The sequence below is a fragment of the Ascidia mentula genome, chromosome 7, assembly GCF_947561715.1.
Source record: "Ascidia mentula chromosome 7, kaAscMent1.1, whole genome shotgun sequence".
Taxonomy (NCBI): domain Eukaryota; kingdom Metazoa; phylum Chordata; class Ascidiacea; order Phlebobranchia; family Ascidiidae; genus Ascidia; species Ascidia mentula.
This window is the reverse complement of record NC_138572.1, coordinates 7,556,483-7,578,874: the sequence shown is the minus strand read 5'-3', so window position 1 is coordinate 7,578,874 and position 22,392 is coordinate 7,556,483. Positions and strand designations below refer to the sequence as shown.

At 40.7% G+C, this 22,392-nt stretch overlaps 1 protein-coding gene across 2 annotated transcripts; it reads left to right on the top strand.

The window, feature by feature from the left end:
* Positions 1–985: 985 nt before the first annotated feature.
* Positions 986–21,732, top strand: LOC145908382 (bromodomain adjacent to zinc finger domain protein 2A-like). 2 transcript variants are annotated; one of them, XM_082995647.1, is made up of 40 exons: positions 986–1,198; positions 1,401–1,850; positions 2,139–2,293; positions 2,371–2,421; positions 2,540–2,674; positions 2,852–2,968; positions 3,336–3,510; positions 4,166–4,875; positions 4,935–4,986; positions 6,188–6,270; positions 6,495–6,590; positions 6,812–6,931; positions 7,227–7,324; positions 7,767–7,864; positions 8,761–8,888; positions 8,966–9,028; positions 9,416–9,460; positions 9,694–9,928; positions 10,519–10,635; positions 10,845–10,987; positions 11,361–11,468; positions 11,925–12,109; positions 12,580–12,721; positions 12,777–12,848; positions 13,095–13,208; positions 13,518–14,076; positions 14,315–14,437; positions 14,569–14,681; positions 14,865–14,975; positions 15,157–15,484; positions 15,758–15,916; positions 16,338–16,472; positions 16,798–16,922; positions 17,242–17,498; positions 17,587–17,713; positions 18,403–18,641; positions 19,027–19,264; positions 19,450–19,496; positions 19,762–19,905; positions 20,556–21,732. In XM_082995647.1, the coding sequence occupies exons 1-40, from the start codon at positions 1,069–1,071 to the stop codon at positions 20,755–20,757; spliced, it is 6,729 nt and encodes a 2,242-aa protein (XP_082851773.1). In that variant the 5' UTR covers positions 986–1,068; the 3' UTR covers positions 20,758–21,732. The 2 variants fall into 2 exon arrangements, with proteins under 2 accessions (XP_082851773.1, XP_082851774.1); XM_082995648.1 differs by lacking the exon at positions 8,966–9,028.
* Positions 21,733–22,392: the final 660 nt, after the last annotated feature.

Genomic DNA, 22,392 nt, shown 5'->3' with positions numbered 1-22,392 from the left:
CACCGAACAGTTAGGGTTTCATTTGCGTCGAATAACAAGCAAGAAGAAGTGCCCTACTGTATGTGGAACGCATATTGCAAGAAATTGGGAAGTGTCGGCGAATAAAGGAATCATGCATTGAACAGGCTTCCGGCAGGCGGCCTGCTTACAGTCGTCCAAGCAGGGCGCACCAAGCTTGTAATAGTTATGGACTAATCAAGAAATTTCATTGCTTTCCCTCGCTAGAATGGGAAAAATTGATCGGTCGTGGCTTGATGAGTCTTTCAGTTGACAATTGACATGCAATTGTATGGAGCTTTGCGCAAGAGGGAATTCCATTACTCGGTCGCGTATAACATGCGCGACATATAGAACTAAAAACCTTGTCAAGACAGCTCGAGTGATTATTCCCGCTATACCCCGCTATTATCCGGCCCATGTTTTGGCAGTCTATAAACCAGTAATTAATTTTGCCACCGCTCGCTTTATAATTACTGGTTAATAAGCTTTCACGATATATTAATCTGTGTTAGCCGGTAGTTTCGAGGTTAAAACGATGCTTCTCGACGTTGTGTGTGCGTAGCAAGTGCCCGGCAAAGCGATTTTTTCAATGCAGTGCATTGACCCGCAACAGACACGCGGTTGCGTTTAAAGGTTCACGCAGCACTGGCGACACCTGCCGGTGGTTTATTTGACACTTGAGGTTGATTAAAATGCTTTGTGTCTGGATCATTGTTTATCGCATTTGCTTTTTGCACTGTCGATCTGTCATGTTTTGTAGCTTAAGAAAGCCTTGTATTGTATGGGCAAGCATGCAATCACCTGTCTACTTTTGCACAATTGCCTTTCCTCAGTCAATAAAGTGCATTTTTTTTTATATTTGCTCCTTGGATTTGTTAAGTTGAAAATCTTTTTAATCTGTTTAATTAAATAACAAGTATGCATAGGCAACTTTATGTGACTGGGAAATTTCTGGTTAACATATTTGTTTTGTTTAAACAGAGGCAGAGTAAGATTATAGAACAAAATACTTGGTACCATTGTTAAACTTAATTTCATAATGATTGTGTTAGCCATAATAACTTTATTATGGATATGAAAAGAGGAAGAGGCAAAAGCAACAAAGGCAATGGTGGCCAGAGAAATCCCAGTATGCAAGATATGGCTCTTGCCTCGCAACTGGGACTGGCTGGTCTGTTTGACCCCTCCATGTTAGGTGGTAAGTCTGTGATACCTAGTCTGAAAGTTGATGTTTGTGTCCCAAACTGTAACTTGTGTTACAGAAAGTATGTATAAAGTCACTGTGAAAGAAAAATGCTTAAATGTTAGAGGAAATATTAATTTTTTCATGGACATTTTCACATACATACCCTAACTGTGTTAATTCGTGGCAATTATTGAAACACTACATTTTCTTGCAGCAACTGGAATGATGCCTGCAGGATTAGATGCCCAACAGTTGCTGGCTGGAGCTGGTGGTATGCCCATGATGGATCCAACTGCAATGGCAGCCTTGGGTGCAATGGGTGCTTTACCACCAGGGGGTTTCCCGCCTGGTTTTCTCCCAGGCAATGCTGCTACAGGTGGTTGCAACACAATTTTTTTATATTTTTTTTTTTTATATAATTTTGTTTTAATTAATGAATTTTTAGATTGGCTTGCAATGGCCCAGCAGGCTCAGTTGTTGGCAGCAATGGGTGGTGCTGTACCACCTGCATTCTTGCCTCAGCTCAATGCTGTCAATGCTTTTGGCAGTCTTGGCGAGAAAAATGGCCCATCATCAAGCAAACAGACTTCCTCGAATTCCAGTAAAAGAAATTCTGGAAGTTCGTCAGCACATAGAAAATCTCCAAGCGTTTCACCTGCACAAGGTATCACAAACTTTGTTTCTGATAAAACACACTCTGCCTGAATTCCTTTTTAAATTCAACATCACTTTGGCTGGTCTACGTAGCATACGGGTATTGGATTGTAGCCTACAGGTGTAATGCACATTTCACCATACTGCATGTTCTTATAAATATTTAGGAAAAGGAAACCAACCGTGAAGAACAGCCAATTAATTACATGGGATTGTTTGACAACTGCTGTCTGTTTAGGAGTTTGGGTTTATGAAGTTTGAATAGAAAAAGATATCATGGATATGCTGTGTTTTGTAGGATACAAGAACTCATGGATGAACAATAACTCTTCATCCTCAAGAAACTTACCTAACCACAGTTCTCCAAGACCCCATACCCCTTCAAGACAGTCCAGAAAAATCAAAAGCCCTAATATGAATTCCTCAGAAACAGTTTCAAAAGTAATTTCAAATGTAAGTGTGGCAGGAACTACTTTTTCATTGTCTGTTTTGTCTATTCCATTACTCACCATAACCACATGCTTTTTTAGCAATATGAAGCTTTGGCACAAAAGCAGGCACAAACTGAACAAATTATGCAAGTAAGTATTGGGATGGTACGATGTATATACTGATTTAGTAGTGAATGTTGAATATTTTTAAGTGTTACTAGAAAGCTGTTTTTGCATTCGATTTTGATAGTTTTTTTCCCTGTCCTAGGCTGAGCTACTGCGGCAGTTTGAACAGCAGTTCATTCTGCAGCAAATGCAACTTCAGCAGCAGCAAGAGCAAATCCAGGCTGCCCTGCAGGTTCTCAATAAAAAACAAACTAAGTCTCCACAATCGTCCCAAAGGGTGAGTGATTTGCATTAAAAGGTAAAAGAACTCTCCCACTTTCAATAACTGTGCTAAAAAAATGGGGGTTTCCTTCATTGTATGATAGTTAATTTTATTGTGACAGTATGAATTTTGGACTTTTTGCTTTATTTCGTTGATTTACCATATTTCGAATGGAATTTTATTTGTTTACAGTCGACTTCATCCCATCATCAGAATTCTTCATCTTCCAATAACTTCCAAGATTATATGTCTTTAAACTCCCTCCAACCTTCACAGGCCAACATTGAAGCACTTATGGCTCTCGGCCAGGTAAATTATATCAGCATGGTTGTTGGTATTTTAGTGATATACAAAGTCACCATGTTTGGCCAAAGAGTATAAAGGAATTGCGCTGTAAAAAGTAAACATTAATCAATTAGAGGCAGCATTACTTTTATAACAGTTTAGCTATTTTGTAAGTGTGTCTATCTATCCAAAAGAACATATGTTAAATGCATGGTATTATAAAAATGACATTATCGTTGTTGCAGATTGAATGAAATTTACTGAAAAGCTTTTATAAAATATGTGCTTATTACTACTACATTACCTTTGTATTTATTTTCATGTTACACCTATATGGCCTTGTATTTATGCTATGTAGTACAACTGTGGTCAGTTAAATACTTCTTTTTAGATTCCACAAGCAAGTGTACAGCAGACCTCCAACCGCTCACGGCCTTCTTCTAGACCTTCTTCATCACACGATGGCGCCACTTTAAACAGTAGATCAAGCAGTCAAAATAAAGAATTCAAATCATCAAATAAATCTATGACTGGAGGTCTGGATCACCAAATAGCTAAAGCAATTGGTATGTGTTGATATTTTCACACAAAATTTGTTGTTTCATTGGAACAGGACTTTATGCCTAACAGGACTTTATATTTATAACACAAAGTCAGTAAGATTAGACATAAGGCTTAGCTGGACAAAAAATACTTGAGTATACAGGCAACCCTTGCATGTGGATGGATTGTTCCTAAAGATCTAAAAAACATTGTCCACAGTGTGATATTCACATTTTTCTACATCCTGATAAAGGCTACTGCATGGCGGCTGCATGGCATAAAAAAATTATTACCAGAAGACCCGTAATGCAGCAATAAAACATGCCTGGCAGCATCAGTAATAATTGTTCTAAAAAACTGTGTAGAACACAGATATCAGCAAGTACTGTTGTATGTATTACCTTATATGGCAAACTTTGTATATCAGCAACATGAGCCAAATGTTTATGTTTCACATGAATTTAAAAGGGAGAGTCAACCTGTTAGTCTTATCACATTTACCATAACATCTTTCCAATGGATTGCTGAGACGGGGAGAGGGTCATATTTTATTGATTTTCTAATTGCCTCGCCAGGCTGTACGTCGTTTTAGGTTGTCAGCGCAACCTTTTTGACGCCGTAAAAGGCATTAGGGCTGTGACAGACTTCTTGACGATGTACTTTATTTTGCTTTCACAGACTCCGACCCAGCTGCATTTATGGCCGCTCTGTATTCACAAATGCAACAACAAGACCCTAACGCGAGACATTCGCCATCATTTTCGAACCCGTCCGGTCAAGAAAAAACTCTCGCGAAGCCGACGGAGAACCGTAGTCGACGCAAACAACCCAATCCAACTTCGGTGGCCAGCTCGCTGCAACGACAAGCGGCGTCATCGCCACTGGAAGGCAACACGAGCCGCGACTTATCGCAGACGTCACCTTTGCCCCTGGTGAAAGCCCGACAAACCCCTGAGCGTTCCGAGGCTAGGAAAAGTGCATCGCCGGTAAGACTCGTCAAGCAGTTCCCTCAGCGGAAGCAGCAAAGCAGTCCTGGCGTTGGGGCCGAGAAAATCAAAGCGACACTTTCCACCACAGCGGCTAAGTTCAACAATCGGGATTTTTTCACTGGGATGCCGCAGCCCGACGTGGGTCAGCCGTCGCAGGAAGATATGAACAAGCTCATGCTGGAGGCGTATGGGGAAATGTTAGTCAACAGCGGCGGAGGCGGCGATGGCAAACAGGGAGATTTGAACAAAATCAATGAACTTCTGACGGCTACAGTCGCGGCGGAGATGCATCGCTTGCAAATGGAACAACTCAACTTGGCAAGAGAGCTTGAGAATCTTAGCAATGGCAAAGACTCCGGTAAAACGGAGAAGACCAACCGTGTATCGGTAATACACAAGGTAGAACTAACGATTACATGATATTTTTTATGTGCGATTGCGAACCGTATCTGTTTTAGGCCGAAACGTCACGCTTCGGTGAGTCGTCACGTGACCGGGAACCAATGGAAGGTGAGCGTTTTTTACCACGAAATTTTAAATATTTTGTTCAGTTTTGTTTGATTTTTTCCCAAGGCGTACTTTGACTTACTTGTTGCTGCAGTTGTGGCAATCCCAACGCGTTTGCGTGACTGACGTTGATGCTCAGTAACGGATTTAACTTCACGTTAGTTATGGCGAAGGCATGAAATTGTTAAGAAAACCACAGCCGTCGCTTGGTGCATTTTCGTTCAGCCTAACAGAAAAAGGTTTTAGGATAGCGTACGCGTGTGTCGGAAATACTACACAAAACTTTGCATTTGCTCAGAACAAAATGCTGGGCAGCCATTAAAATTACTAACAAGAAACGCCGCAGAGCATAAAGCCGAACGCACTTGCGCGACCCCAAATGCTACGTTTCGTCAAATCTCAGGCGTAATACGTTCCGCCATAACATATGTACTGCATGTAAGCCCTTGTTCGTCACGCCCGACAACGCGATTTATTCTCAAGATCAAAAGCAACCTGATCGATTTTTCTTGGTGTCGGTTTTGTGGAAAGCGACACCAAGCGACCCAAGGATGTCGGCTACTCGGGGTAGTGTGTGTGATACTTCTCGCATAAATTATGCATGGGCTTGCAGTTTTAGTCACGCCTGTGGAAAGCACCAACTCCCCGCGGCCGTTACCCCGTATTTGTACTTCGTTTGTGAAATCCTGGTACCTAATATGTTCTGAGGCAATTGTATTGTGTGGGTCTATACAACATGGGTGGATAGACTTTTCTACTAGTATGAAAATCTGACAGAGGGGCCATTGGGAATGTATGTGCAAACTGGACGATTGATTGTGGACTCGCCTATTTACAATAATAGACCTTTAAAAGTTGTAACCGAAAAGCAAAAACACGGATTACTAGACTTGTATTAAATTATCAACAGCTTTTTTTAAGCGGCACTTATTTATACTAACATTGGGGTAGAGGGCAGATTAAGTACCCAGCCAGTCAGATTTGGCCAGCAGGCCGAAGTTTTCAAACGTCTGGTCTATAATATTCCAATGGGTTTCTCTAATGTCAGCAGCATTCTGTGGCAATTGTTGGTTATTTCTTTTATATTGTCGTAATCGAAAGACTGTTTTTTAAGCTATAGCAACCAGTCTATCTCTAAAATTCCCAAGCACTAAATCATATTAGCGTTTTCAAAGTCACCATTTAAAACTTTTTTACATCACAGATAAACAAGCACGCAAGGACAGGGGTCCCGTTATTAACGAATCCGAACTGAAGGAACCTTTACAAGTTGGATGGAGCCGAGAGGTAGCCGAAATTCATTGCAAAAAGCTTAAAAGACTTACCCGTTATTATAATTCTGGCTCTGTACTGAACGCTTACGTTATTTTTTGAGCTGCATACAGATGTCCGCTGTTTTGACCTATAAGGTCTTATCTATACGGGCGGTGTGACATTGCAGACAATCTTGCCTCCCAGGCAAAGAAATATGCCTTTTGTGGAATAATCACGTTATTGTTAACAATGCGCAGGTCCGTTTTACTGGAGACGCGGAAAATTTCAAAAGTGACGTCACCTACTTTTCGCCGGATGGAAAAAAGTTTACTTCGCTCGATGACATTGTACAGGTTAGAAGGGTGTGCAGTTGTTAATAAAATAGCGTGGCAGAAATTGATTTCTTCATGCCACCGAAAATAAATGACATTCAGTCGGCATTACTACTTCTAATTTTAACATAGAATCTCCCGGATTTGGCCAGTTTGACACTTCTGATATTTTGCTCGAACAGAAATTGTGCACCAGTATATGCTTTTCTGCATCCTTTTACTCCAGCTTTGGTTTGTTACAGCACTTAGCGGAAACTACAGAGACGAAATACGACAAACAACATTTTAGCTTTGCCACCAACATAAAGATTGGATCCTTTTACCACCGTCCACACGACGATGACAGTTTCGACAACGAACGGGTATGTGAAACCTCATCAAACATTCGCTCTAACACTTTGTTGACTATTATACAGTGTTTCTTAGCCCTTGGACGTGTTAATTTTGTTACCAGTATCGTTTTACATTAAATGTATTTCTTTTGTTGGAAAGTGCGTACTTTTTTAGCCTTATTAAATATTCTTTTTTGTTATTTTGCTCCGTTTGCCACATTTTAGTGTAGATTATACAAAATCACCTGGCCGTAAAAGTTGTTTGTAGTTTTAGGGGTCCGAAAAATTTGAAAAGATTTAACTGGGTTGTTTATTGCTTGCGCAGAAACTTGACCCTCTGCAAGCGGAGAAGTTTTTTTCGAAGCTGGATGAAGAAGTTTACGATTCCGACGGTTCAGAATTGGACGACAAGGCTGGAAAAGGGTAAAAACTATCATTCTACGGCTTTTCATTTCTAAGCTGTCCCAGAATATTTCTCAGTGCCGGGATTTTCAAACCGGGGGTCGCACACCGAATTTTATCGGTCGCGAAAAGTCCATTGTCTCACGAAGTACAACAATTAGTTGTGCTATTTCATAAAGTACGCTTTAATGATAACATTTCGGTCATTTGATTTACAATTTAATCGTGCAGTAAAATATCTAAAAATTATTTTCAAACAAAAAATTAACGGTTGCCGAAGAAATTATTTACACTTAAAAGGGAGTCGCAAGCGAAAATGTTTGCTCGGTGTGAAATAGAAACACGTGTTGCAGTCATCTCCGATTACCTGCCACACAACAGTGAAAAATGTTTCACAAACGCTGCTTTCATAATAACATCGCTTAATCCGTGAATTATTCACGTCCTTACGTCGTTGTTACAGGGCCGACGATGGTTGGAAGGGAAATCCCCAGGACGCGAAGAAACTTCTGGAAGAGCGTTGCTTCAAAGAGGCGGGCCAGAAGGCGATGAAGCAAGCAGGTAATCGTACTACTTTGCAATTCTGTACACATTTCCTTAGTCCGACAACAAAAAAGCACTAGAGGTTGAGTGTAATGTAATTAGTGATGCACCGATACAGCATTTTTTTTTATTCGGCCGAAACCGGAATAAATTCGGCCGAATAAACCGAAACTAATTTTGGTATCCATCTCTTTAAATGCAATAAATTTAAACAAATCATGTGCTGGATTGGATCTGATTCTATCATACAGCCTTTTGTTGCCACTGAAAGAATAACCTCGACTGCTGTACCAAATGCTAAAAGTTGATTTTAGTCATTTCGGGGACAATAAACAAATTAAACGATCACATTCGTGCTGTTTAAACATTGATTCTAATCTATACTAAACTTTGCGTATCAGCGTTGGATGCAGTAAAAGGTTTCGGCCGAAAAAATTTTTTTGCAAAATTCGGCCGAAACCGAATAATTATAAAAACCTTAGTTTCGGCCGAATAAATTCGGCAAACCGAACTTTCGGTTCATCCCTAAATGTAATGTCCGGTCGTATCAAGTATGACAAGTACTAGGCCACAGAAGTACGAGGTGAGTTTGTAGAGAACGCCGTTCATTTAAATGCAATTTTAGTGCAAGGTTTTTTGCTGTTCTATTTCATCTTTTTAATTCAATTCATTTTATTTTCGTGAACTTCAACAAAAAGTAGTACAACTTGCAGTGGACAAATTGAATGTAGACGGTGACGAAGGTTATAGGACCGGCCCCATGCAATTTTTTTTGCGAAATTCAACGTTTTTTTTTGCAAATAAATTGGTTTATAAACGGTTATCACTCTTCGTGTAACTCGTATGTCCCCATTGTGGCGCCATAAATATTTTCTAGCAGCTAAATAAAATCATTTGTCCTTTTCCTGTTGCAGTCGAACTGAAGATGCAACAGAAGAATGAACAGCGGCGCTTGGCGAAGATATTGCGCCAGAAAGAACGACAACAGAAACTCGAACAGCAGAAGTTGGAGCGGGAAATGCGCGAGCGGCAGATGATAGAGGTAAGTCGAAAGACGTCGTGTTATTGTTTTGGCCTCATAAGTTGGGCACCGACCTGGCATTGTTGTGGTCCACGCAGGAGCGGCAGAAGATGGAGGCTGCAAGGCAATTGAAATATCAAGAAGCGTTGCGCAAGGCCAAGGTTCGGCTTGTGTGAAGTGCTTAATTGTAGCAGTTAAAAAACTAAAGCTCGTCCAGGCTGAATTTAACCTCATTTCTTGTTTACCAACCTCTTGCTATAATCCAGCGATAATAACTTTTCTTGTCGGTTCTCCTTTAAAATCACCAACCTGCTCATGCATCTCTTCTTCCATAGATGTAGTGAATTATTGATATAACCAACCCCTATGATTCAGCATCCACACCAACATCTTCTTATCCCCGTGTAAATACCTGCTACAATGTAAATACCAACTGCCCACCCTTAAGCAAAACCATTAGAGTAGCAAGTTTTTAACCATGCCTAACGCTAACAACGGAAGCATTTTGATTTTGACGCAAAAATTAAACCATGACCTTTTTTACACAGGAAAGAGAATTACAAAGGCAGCAACAACTCCTATTTAAACAACAGGTAAATTGATTAAAATCTTGACCCCTGCAAGTTGTAAATATCGCATTATTGGCAGGGTCTCGCCCCACTTGCGCAAGTTCTTACTTTGCGATCACACCTATCGTATCAAGATCACTAGGGCTACTGGCAGGCATTGCAGCCCAGGCAATTGCAGCCTAGCTGGACCAGCCACGTTATTATGTAACACACAGATTTTTTCCACAAAAACCGTTTTAACCAGAATTTATCCTTAGGAGCGGGAGCGAAGGAGGCAACATCTCATCCTGTTGAAAAATATCGAGACCAAGAGGAGAGCGGCAGAGCGGGACAAGAGGCGGGAGGAGATAAGGAACGAGAAGATTTACATCCGGGAGCGGAAGCTGGAGCAGAGAAGAAGAGCGATGAAGCTCGCTCGGGAACTGAAGATGCCGGTTGAGGATATGAAATTGAAGAACCTTCGGCCTCTGCCAAAAATGGAGAACTTGCAAGGTACAATTTGAAGCCGTAAATCTTAGGCATTTTCCTGTTAAGTAGTGATGGATTACTACTCTATTACAGAATATTATATTCCTAGAACTCACCGACTTGCACAGCAGGTTGATTCCTGTACTCACTTTTTGACGTTTTCACTATTACAGAATATTCTCAAATTCTCGAATGGAATCTACCGATTTGTTATTTTCAAATTCCTGTACTGTTAGATGCATTTGGACTGCTATTATGGGGTTTTGTTTGAAAAGATGTAAATCGTTTCCGTGAATGTATCAGCAGTTTCTGTTCAATTATCAGTAATTGGTTTGTGGAACCGAATCAAACTTAACAATCTGGTCTACTTCGCCCAACAATTTGAAAAAGAATTCGCAAAACTTTCTCAAAAACTCTCTTGTCCATTAGTTTGGTTGTCTCTTTACGAAATCCAAATAAGAATTCGTTATTATTATTTAAACTTATCGACGCTGTGGTCAAATTGTGTTTAAAGAATTAATTCCTTAAAGTTTATTCTTTTTATTTTACGCATCAGTCGTCTCAAGAACCGCATCCGCGTTCTCGGTTTTACAGCAATGTGTATTTCGTTACAGGGACAATTTGTGACAAAGAGAATTCCGACAGATGGACTCAACTAAGCGGAAACGCCACTGCTGACGTTTTAATGGTCTTGGAATTCCTTCTTACCTTTAAGGATGCAATTCTACTCGGTAACTACTATACCAAAGCGTTCATTATGCATTAAAACTTTTGTCAATTATTAGCGATTTTGCAGAATGTTTAGCACTTAAAAAGTTATCAATGACATTACACATTAACATCGTACGTACTCCTGTATGTGTTTTTACGCAATGACGTCATTCCTTACTGATTGTAACGTCATAAAGCATCGAATTGTAAGTTACATACAATTGTGCAGACGAGTCCGTGATTCCGACGTGCGAACAACTTCAACGTGGTTTATTAAACGACCCTGAACATACTGGATCTCTTGTTCAACTCACAATGGCATTGCTACACCAGTGTCTGTGTGACCCAGGCGTGCCTGCGCCCGGACCTTGGGTAAGTAGATTGCATTTGAACTTCTACACTCATCCCCGACGTCAAAATGCGATTGGGTGTGAGCGCAAAGTTGCGTTATTGGACGTTGCAGTTATTGGGTTTCAAGAAATAGTATTGTAGAGAAAATAGCAAACCAAGATTTTATGAATAACACACGTAATTGGTCATAAATCTGACAACAAAAAGGCTGGCTCCTAATTGCACCAGTTGTTGTCTGTCGAAACTTCTTAAACAAACATGAATGATTAAAAACAACTATACATTGTTTGGCTGGTTTATTTTCACTTTAAAAATCGATTTTACCTTCTTGTTGATATGAAGTTTGATATAAACTGGTGCCCTTTTTTCCATACATTGTTTACTTTGCTTTCAGCTTCATTGTGCGACTGGGGTTAAGGTAACAGACATTGATGTAAGTAAGAGTAATTACTCCGAGATCCTCAGGCTGTTCCTGTGGGCACGTCATGGCCATAAAAGCGAGGTAAGCGGTTTTAACAACTACAAGAAGCGACCATTGGCCTGGTAATAGTTACAGCACAAGGCAACGCCGCTATACATAAGCAGGCAGCATGGTGGACATGTGCAGTCAGACTTCGTGAATCCGGATTTTTTGGTTTTGTATAGCAGTATGTCCGGATTAGCGAATCGAAAATATAAGGGGCATTTGAAGGGCTGAAATCAGAAGGGCTGAAATCAGTCTTGTGTCGTATATAGGGGTTCCCAGGTTTAAGGTTCGAATTTATTATGTCTGACTTGTATTTTGAGTGCCGTCAAGAAAGACGACATAAGCTTCACATTCACAGCTTTGCGACGAAAATGCTTGCAGATGTTTGTTTTTTAATTATTACGTGCTTTAGACACAACATATGTCGTTTTTACGAACCCTTTCTTTCGCACCATTGAAAGCTTTGGGAGACAGCAATGTATATCCACGCAGATTACGGATTGCCTTGAGACCGAGCCGTTTCTGTCGCTCAGCGGGGATAGAAAAGCTGAGATCCTCGCCTTTTTGGTAAACGAACTCGTGTGCAGTCAACCGGTGTGTTCTGAGATCGAACGGCATCTTGAAAACCTCGCAACTCTACGAAGAGATAAGTGGGTCGTGGAAGGAAAAATTCGCCAGTAAGTGATTTGTGTCTGTTTTTTTAATGATTACGAGCTGATTTATCGCGTTACCGACACTGGTGTCAGTGTCATAGTTATGCTATCTGTGTTGGCGAAAGATTTTTGTGTGCAAAATAAATTGCTAACATTAAGGTGGGCGAAACGATCGTTTGTAGATTTATATGGGGAGGGTTGTATTAATTTATCTATAGACTTGAAAAAAGTGATGTCATGATAAAGAATGAAAAATTCTTTGTGCCAGGTTCAGTACTGTCTTGAAAAATGTTTGTTTTGTAATCTTTACTAACACACAGCAAAGTATCTTCAACCAACTGCACAGCAATGTGGCTTTATTTCTCAATGTTGCATATTATACATTTATAAACATGTTACATAATATATGTAGATAACCTTTTGTGCCGCTAATTCCATATATCTGTGGTTTGCGTGTTGCTGCTTTTTATAATTCAATGTATTGTGTACATTAGAGCACGTGTTGAACACGCAAACGACGAAAGCGATGCGTCCGCCAATTCGCCATTCAAGTCACGTGCCAAAATGCGCCAGCCAATCAGCGGCGAGACGGAGGTCAAGGACGAGAAAGATTCAGTCAAGGGTGACGACGACTCGGTAGAAAACGTGGAATTGAAAAGTGTGGTTGGATTTTAATTACTTCTTTGCATAGAACCAGAGTTCCAACGAAAACAAAGTGAAAAACGAGACGCCGATGGAAAAGAAGATGAAAAAATTGACGCAGGTGAATCAAATGTACTTTAAATATATGTGCTATAGTATCAGTAGTTTCCATGTTTTTGCAATACATGGTTCTTAATAAACAGCGTATTGTGCTTGTCTTACACAATTTCCAAGAAAATCACCCCTGGGTACTTTGTTTTTCTACAATATACAGCTGTTCAAATTTCCTTAAACGACCGTTTTTTATCGGGTGGAACTATACAACTTATAACAGTATAATCACTGTCTGTCGCATTGGCTTTTGTAGGAGCACCAATCATTTAACGAGAAAATGTTTATGAGTTCCAAACCGTTGCGTGCACTGGACCTGGGACAGGATCGATACAAACGACGTTACTGGGTGCTTTCCAATGTTGGAGGAGTGAGTATTGGATATTAGTAAAATCTTGATCGTTTACATAGCTTTGTACCATTGTTTCTGACCTAGTGGGCCAGTGGTAGTTTTTTCGTGGACCAGTCTAGGTAAATATATAATATAGTACATAAAGAAAAATACAGCGCAGCCAAGCTCACCAGGTGATGTATGGAGAGATTTTGGTCATTTGAAAAAAAAGTTTGTGAAACACTGCTGCTTTCGACCTGGCTGTAACTACCATTAACGAAATCCAGTGCAACTGGCCGTCTTTCCGAATACAAACCCCTTGGGACACACTGTTTAATATACTTACAGATCTATGTGGAGGGCCTGGAAAGTGGTTGTTGGCTTGACGACGAAGCTGAAATGATTGAAGTAACTGAAGGGGAAAAATCTGAAGTGCAGGAAAGCTGTGATTCGAAACCAGACGTGGAAAACATGGAAATCAAATGTGAAACACTGGCCGACGAGCCCGAAAAACCTTCTGTGAAAACCGAGAACGTGGACCAAGAGATGGCAGTGGTTGAATACAAACCACAGCCGCATGAAACTCCAGTGAACGCCGTTAAAACCGAAACGCTAGTTTTGCAGAATGGTCCCGTCCAAGGAGTGGGCGAAAATCCCCTGGGGAATTCCCCTGACACAAAACCAGCACTTACGAATGAACCAACGCTTAAAATCACGGAAAACCGCCCGGCATCGTTCGCCGATGTTAACGGAATTACGCCGTGCGACGTCAAGGTCTCGCCGCGTCGCGATAGTGACGTAACAAACAAGGAAGCGAAACGGGATGTGGAAGAAGACAGCGTGGTTGCGGCGGCGAAGGCGATCGCTGCAAAGGCAGTTGCTTCTTCATCTCACATTCTTTATCCAAGTATGTCTATTTTGTTGGTAGAAGTTCTCTGCATGGGTATAAATATTTGCTAGCATTGGGGGTACAGATTTTGACATTTTGTACACTCGCGCGCATACAGTTGACATAATAGTCGAGTTATGTGTAGAAAATACCTTTGGGGCATTTTTTATGTCCAATGATATAAACAAAATCAAAAAAGATCCAATTTTTAAGCTTTCGTTGCTTGTACCGATTATCTATGTTTGATTTTGTTTAGATCAAAACAGACATGTTCAGCAATCGCCAGACTGTAGTCTTCAAGCTGTGACCTCAAGTGAACGCGTCCCACTTGTTGCGTCATCGACGCCAACCAACCATGACCTTCAAACGAAAACGACAGGTATCTTAAAACAGGATGCATTTTTGATTTCTGTCTGTTCCGAAACTTCGAGAAAAAAAATTCCCCCCTTTATAATACGATAGCGACATCGGACAGTTTTGTGTCAACGAAAATTTGGTTAAATCTTTAAGGTGCTGGAAGGTGTGATCAGGACTTTAACAGATCTGAGATTGGAAAGTTGACTGCACTCACCTTGCAGAGTATTGGTGTTGACCCATCCAAATTGAGTCAGGCTCAAATGCAGGTACTTGTCTTCTAAATTAAAACTGCTGCTTTTTTTGTACGATGATTTGAACAGCCCGCGAGCTTTTATTTGTAAATTTAATTTTGGTGCTGTTATACATGACCAATTTGACTACAGTTTAGCCTCGGTACATATGCTTGCGTGTCTTTTGGGTATAAACAATTTAAAATGCTTTTATTTCAGGCCTTAACACGTATTTCTGCTCCGAACCAAGACCGCCAGGTTACAGATCCACAGGAAGTTTTGGTGCAGGAATGCTCTAAGCTCTCCCAAGCTACCAAGAACCATTCCACTGTACGTTTTACTCGATTAAGAATAAACCAATGGCGTGTTTGTTTAACATTACTGCAGTAAAGGAGGAATTATCTGCCCAACTAACTCCTTTCGAACTTGTCGAGCAAAGTCCTACAAATACCCCAAAATGTTTTTTCCTCAAACGCACTTCCAGAACCTCACCAATGCATTACTTTCGCAGGCTGAAGGCGCCGAAGAAAACTCCCAAAACGCACCAATAGACCTCTCGCGTCCATCAGCCCCGTTTTATCGTCCACAAACTGAGCCAACGGCGCCCACGAACTCCCACAACCAATTCAATAGTATTTTGCACCCGGCCCAGGCCGCTCTCGCTTTCGGGGGTTTACCGCCCGGGGTTTTTGACGGTGCTATGGGTTTTAAGAATGAAGGAGTCAATGCAGAGTTGTTCGCGGCAGTCAGACAGGAATTTGGAAGCGAGGAGGGATTTGAAATGGGTCTTCGTTGGAGGGCTGAAGACCAATACGATGAACCAAAGCCCATTCCTAAAGGTAAAGGTGGATGAATCGTTAGTAGGCCCTAATATTCATCTAACAAGAACTGCCATCCTGAATATACATGCAAAATTATGTTGGAATTATATATTCTAAATTTTGTGGAATTACCGTCTGATTTATTTCTTGGATAAATTGCCCTTGCAGTCGAATTATTACCGCACCAGATACAAAAGCAGCTATATTTTATCCTGTATGTTTGTGTATAAACAGCATAGCACAAGTTACCAACAAAGATAGCGTTTTATTTTCCATTTTGCAACGTCGCAGATGCAAAGTATGGGTGGTGGAAGATATGCGAGGAGAAAGTTCTCGAAGACTTGACGGAGAGTCTACACTCCCGCGGCATAAGAGAAAAGCACTTAACACGCTCTGTCGCTAAATACAGGAATTACTGCTCGGATGCCATGCTGGAGGCCAAAAAGCCAGGTTTGTAAAGTTTTAATTTGTCGTTAAAGTGTGTCTATTAATTTTTTTTGACGCCAGCCACACCGCTAAGCAATTCTTGACGAAATTGTAATTTTGTTTTCTACCATGCCTATTGTTATTATGTTACTGTCAAGGGTTAAATAACGTCAATGTGCATTTCCATACCTATGTATACGCGTATGTGGTGTTAACAATTTATGAATGGAATTTCGTGAGATCAGTGATGAGACTTGATGTAACTGAATGAATGAAGAGCATTTGTACGTCAGTCTGAGATCAAGTAACGATTTCCCTTTTAACTTCATAAAATCTCCGTTAAAGTCAACTCAACCAGGAACTCACGCTGGCCGAATTTCATACTCAAATGCATTGCCATAGAAAAACAACAACTTTTCCGTTGTAAGTGGAATTATTATTACAGAAAATCAGTTTTCGAACGGCCCGATTCCCGAAGCAGTGAAAGACGAGAAGACTGAGAATGAAAAAGACGAAGCGACGGAGAAAGAGGAATCAATGGAAGTTGACGAACCAATTCCAACTAGGTCCAAGAGAAAAGGTTCGTAAAGATATTAAATATTTTTTTGTTTTTCTGAATATTTGTAGCAGAATATGTATATGTGGTATTACAATATTTTGGGGTATGTATTAAACGCATAAACGCAGTAAATATACCTATGGTGTTTTTTTTGTGAGGTTCGAATCGAAGCCATAAAACTTTGCAAATTTTGGCTGATATCTGTATCTAGAACTCTTTGATGAAGTAGCAGAATTAGAAAACAGTCTAATGGGCAACATTGACTTGTTATAAAAGTTTTCGTAAACCTTAACATCAAACAGTATTTTCTCAAAAAAGTTTGAATCGATCGACTTTTTGTGTTTAGCGCCGGTTGAATCGGAAGATATCCTCGAAAATCCAGAGGAAACTGCTTTCCAAATCGAAATGGAAACTCTTAAACAAGTAGAGGAATTATCAGACCGATGTGTTGCGGTTGGAATCTTAAACAAGGTCAATAATAAGCAAAGTGGAGCCAATAATATGAGTTGTGTAAGCTGCGTACAGATGGCCAATTGTTTCGACCTATAAGGTCTCATCAGTGCGGCTGGTGTGCTATCAGACGACTTTGCCGACCAAACGGCCAAGCAAAGGTCAATATTAACTAATAACATTATTCGAGTCACGGTATGCCGAAACTTCAACGGAGAAAACGTATATATTCAGCTTAATTAGAGTTGTTTGCTTGGTTGTCTTTAAGTTTTACTGAAAAAAAATCCAATACGTTTCCACTCCCTCTAATCCAGCATTTGACGTCACGTATTACTCACAGGCTTGGAGCACGACGCCGAAAGCCAGTTTAAACCGGATGGATCTGGCTCACGTACCTCTCAGTCGCGACCACGACCCAAATGTTAAGCACGACTGTTCAAATCCCGTTCAGCACGACCCTCGCAGTGTGATGCACGCAGCGGTTGAACTCGTCCGAAAACTCGAACTCGCCCTCTCGCGGCTGTACCTGAAACCACCGCTGATCCGCAAGGGAGGCGCCACGGAGTTTAGCAACTTACCCTCTCTCTCCGATTCCGGGTAAAATTTCTGCTTAATATGACGTAAATGATCTTAGATAAATTTTGTTGTTTGCTGACACTGAGCGGTTTTCTAACATTTATCACAGAATGAACGACGTTGCTGCCGGCCTGAGGACGTGGAGAAACGCGGTATCATCAGCTACAAGCGCCTCTCAATTGTCAATGTGCGTCACCATGCTTGAATCCTGTATAGCTTGGGAAAAGACCCCTATGGTATGTTTATTATCCAGGATCACTGTATATGGTTGTAGTTAAGATATGGATTATCGAAGAAAATATCCTTAATAATTTAAGGCTCTTCTGGCAAAAAAACTTGTTTGGACGACGTTTCGGTCGTTATTCAACAGACCTTCATGAGGACAAGTTTTTTTTTCCAGAAGAGCCTTAAATTATTGAGTGCCTGGCAGCATCAGCAACAAAATATCCTAGTCCTGTCAGTTAACAGTGCAAGCTATAGTATTGGAATTAGACATATTAATTCCGTTTTAAAAGTCTGTTTGTTTGGGAACGTTGTATTTTAGTGCAACAAAAGAATGCGGTGCAATTTTTTCTTACACTCTGGCCACACAAGTTAAGCGTGGTTTAGACACAGGCGTTCTTCTTGATAACCCTGGATATGTTGTATTTCAGTTTGCGTTCCCAATCTGCGCCATTGCTGTCTGTTGTGTAATTCCATCGACGTTTGTCCTACAGTTGACCCGACAAAAGGGCGTTATATGTTCGCAGTGTAGTCAACGTGGCTTACGAATGCGCAGTAACCTCGCATTTCATTGTGTTAATTGCGTTCCTGGCGTTATTTGCCTGGAAAACCTACGCATAGTTTGCATCAATACATTTTAACTGTTAGTCCCTCAAGAATGCAACACTTTCTACAGCACCAATAAGACTAAACTATCTTACAGTCATCCACTCGTTCCGACGCTAGTCCTCGCCCAAAGAAACGACGTCAGCCTCCCAAGAACTCGACAACCCCCTCTGGTGGTGGAGGAGGGGGCAGCGCTGCCAAGAAGAAAAAAATTACGTACAAAAACGTGGACCACCCTGGCACACCCGACCCGACATATTCCGACGAAAGTTCCCATCATGGTGGTCGTACTTCCGTTGATAATGCGGACGCGTTGAAATCGACTGACAAAGCAAAGTATGTGTTTTTTTGACTGTTTTAGAAGCTGGAATAGATTACCTGCTTACTGGGTCCGTTTATAACCATGGTTTTACCCGATTCAATATCGACTTATGTGTGGAGTACCTTAAGGGTGTTTCCCAAACTTTTTTTCCGCATAACCTTTCAGGTTATTTGAAGTTGACATAGAAACTCCAAAACGTCCAGTAAACCTCCAAACGTTTTTTACCAATATTTATCATATTTAAGGAGTTTACTTAATGTACAGAACTAAAGGTTTCTGCAAAACCCACTATAGAAAACACTGCCTTAGAATATACCCCAATTCCTTCCATAAGTGTCTACATTTTGCAAGTTTGGTTCAACATTATACACCCATACCAATACACAACTGAACACTTAGGGACGGCGGTGGACCTTCGGCCTTTACCAATGACCTCACACACGGCGATGACGTAGAACGATACGATGACGAAGATGGGGAACTTCCCTTCAGCGGAATGGCTTACAATGACGAATCGATTCACGCGTGTGATTTTGGCTCCCACGGATCGCAGGAGCTGGGGTCGGAGGCGAAGAAGAAGAAAAAGAAGAGCAAGAAGAAGAATAAGGATAAAGACAAGGAGCGCGAGAAGGAAAAGGTGGGAAAATACCCAGTCGCACTTTTGGTTGTTGAGTTGTTATTATGTTGCTTATTACGCTGTTCAGATCTTTACTAAGATATCTGGCTTTTCTCGTCGTATTAACGTGGTTACAACAAAACTCTTGCCTGTTTTAAGCGGAAAAGTCCGCATCTTCCTATTAACGAAAACTATTTTTTTTTCAGGGCGAAAAATCCGCGAAACGAAAAAAATCCCACACTACGTTTTGTCGGTAAGTTTCAAGCTTATGGATCAAAATTCAGCCTTTTCTGTGAAAAAAACTACTGTAATATATTATTTCGTGCTAATTACCAAACTGTTTGCGGTTAAATGCATTAAGTACAAAAAAAAATTATCCTAGTTGGCATTTTCATTGATAACAATAGTTACAGAAAAAATGAGACTCGAATTTTGCAGCTGCAGTGCTTGTGTTTGTCCTTGTGAAGATCCATGTCTTGTTTTCCTGTAACGATGCCTCTCTTTTCCTCTTTTCACAGCGAAATGCTGCGTGAACTCCAGTCTCACGACTCAGCCAATTGGTTTCTTTACCCCGTCGATCTTAACGAAGTTCCCGACTACAAGAAAATCATCAAAAAGCCGATTGATTTTAGTACAATTGAAAACCGTTTGCGGAAAGGAAGGTAGGGTTGAAAATTGCTTTTTGGAATTGCTTTTCTATCGGAGTGACGGATTTTACGTTAAAATGTTTTGCACTGCGTTATCATAATATATTGTCGTTACTTATATCTATACCGAAAGGTACCACAAAGTCGAAATCTGTGTGCCTGCTAGTCTAACAGCAAGCATGTGCCACGGTCATCAGCTGCACTGATGAGACCTTACAGTTCGAAACAGTGTGTACCCCTGTCTGCAGCTCTTATATCCTCCTGTTTTAGACTTTATACCGAAAGTTGTTTGCGGATAGAATGAAATATTTATTTTATGTAAAAGCAATAGAGCCAACAATATGTTTTAAATTAGCTACAGACAGGGGCCACTATTTCAACCTATTTGGTCTCAGTGCAGCTTGGTGACTGGTGACAATCTTGCCATCTAAAGAGCTAGACGAAGAATCGTAAGATCCAATTTGTCGAAACAGTGGCCATGTCTGCCGCTTATCTAAAATTTATTTCATAGTGTACCATTTTTAACGGTTATTTTCATGTCATGCCAACCATAATGTATTTTGCTGCACTCGAAGCTTATGATTGTTCCACACACTCGAAAACGTTCAAACAGAAATTACCTCTTATCCTTAGCTTGTGTAACAACAGACGTTAACTTTTTCTAGGTACAAAACGCACGAAATGTTTTCCACTGAAGTTCGAACCGTTTTTGACAACTGCCGTATATACAACGAAGACGAGTCGGCGATCGGACGCGCCGGCCATGATCTGCGGGAATTCTTTGATCGTCGCTGGGCGGAAATCCTCGAAAGTAACCGGGATCTTATTGAAGCCTCACAACTAACTGAAGACCTCGAAGCATCTTAAAAATACAAAATGTCCTAAATGTTAGTAGAGAACGGAGCCGACCGAGTAAGGCTACGTGGCGGTTTGTGATTGGACACCCAAGCATATTTCCGCTTATGTGTGATAAACACTTATTTTTTTTCAATCATAAGATTAAGTTATTCTACTGTTTCAATGAAATGTTATTTTTTGGAAATCAAAGAGCGCAATTGGGACCACCTGTGAAATTGTAACAACAACAACAACAACAACAACAACTTATCTTATTAAATTACTCACAACCAACTAAAAGGTTTAAAAAAAGCACTGTGCGCTTTGGGAAAATGCACCAATAATCCCAACACTAGAAGGGTCGTCCTGTTGTTTTCTTCACGTAAAATTTTGTTAATAGTGTCAACGTCTAGTTTCAGCATTGTGTCGTATTGTTATCTTTACCGATCGCTGTTTTTTGGCGTTTGTCGTCGTATGCCCTTTACACTGAATACCTTGTGTGAGGAATTAGCGGTAAATTACGCGTAGCAATCATCTCCCTCTTTTTCTTCCGTGCATTACCGTTGCAGTGAGCCGCCGTTTTTTTTTACTCCAAATTGTTGCATTTTGTTTCCTGCTCAACAAATAGAGAACCGCAATGTCCCGCGACGTGGGCGTGTCTTCCAGTAATAAAGGGGCGCGGTACCTAAGACAGTTCTGCTTACGCTGAAGGGCTAAAGCATACATCATATTAGACGCTTTACTGAACTTATTTAATGGGAAAATAAGGACTTTCTTTACAATATATGCGAACGTCGCTTGTTGGTCTCTGTTAAATTCGAATCACGTATGTGGTCGAAATCACGTACAAGTATGTTTACAACACGTCTGTGTCTATCTGACAACAACGATGCCATCTGCGTTCTCAAAACACTGCATTGAGAGACTTTCATATCAAACCTGTGTTCATTGCGGATGATTATCTCCATTTGTCCGTTGGAACTAAATGCGTTATTTTCACTACAACATGCCAATCATGCGAACTCGTGTAGTGTTGTGCTGATGCAGTATACCTCAAGACAGGACTTCACTGCTATTGCAGATTGGCAAAGTGCCCACTTACAATATACAGGATAACAATACCCATTTTCCGAATTTTTGTATAATTCCGTTGTCCCTATAATTATTTTCCATAAAAGTCCAAAATGGGAATTGCGACTGCTCTGACGTCATCAAAAGTCGTCTGCCTTGACAGTTAGGGTTGAGAACCATTGGTAAAGTCTATCCGTGCTGTTTCAAGAAGTACATTCACTGTAAAATCAAGATGTGTTGACACGTTTATCATCCTAACAAAATTGGTGTCATTGTGTAGGACAGAGGTGGCCAACTTGGTTAGCGAATTTAATCAACAATGTATTTTTATTTAATACACGATCGACGCAAATCTGTAAAGGAGAGTCTACCAGGTATTCTCTAGATTTTCGCAATGCATAATTGTTACTTGGATCAAATGTGGCAAGGTAGTTTCGCGTGTATTGGAATTTGAGCTGTTGAACGTCGGTGAACCGAAAAAGAGGGCAAACAAATCATGGTTTTGCACGTGACGCGAGAAAGATGCTTGCGCTGCAAAACTACTGATGCGAAAATAAGCTAAGGCGGGTGTTTTGGCTGATAGAGATAGAGTTT

What these genes read in the sequence shown, in the direction of transcription:
- LOC145908382 (XM_082995647.1), top strand. Translation starts at nt 1,069, where the DNA reads ATGGATATGAAAAGAGGAAGAGGCAAAAGCAACAAAGGCAATGGTGGC. An exon ending in TCAAGGGTGACGACGACTCG is followed by an intron (nt 12,722 to 12,776) that starts GTAGAAAACGTG and finishes TTCTTTGCATAG; the next exon opens with AACCAGAGTTCCAACGAAAA. An exon ending in GCTGGAGGCCAAAAAGCCAG is followed by an intron (nt 15,917 to 16,337) that starts GTTTGTAAAGTT and finishes TTATTATTACAG; the next exon opens with AAAATCAGTTTTCGAACGGC.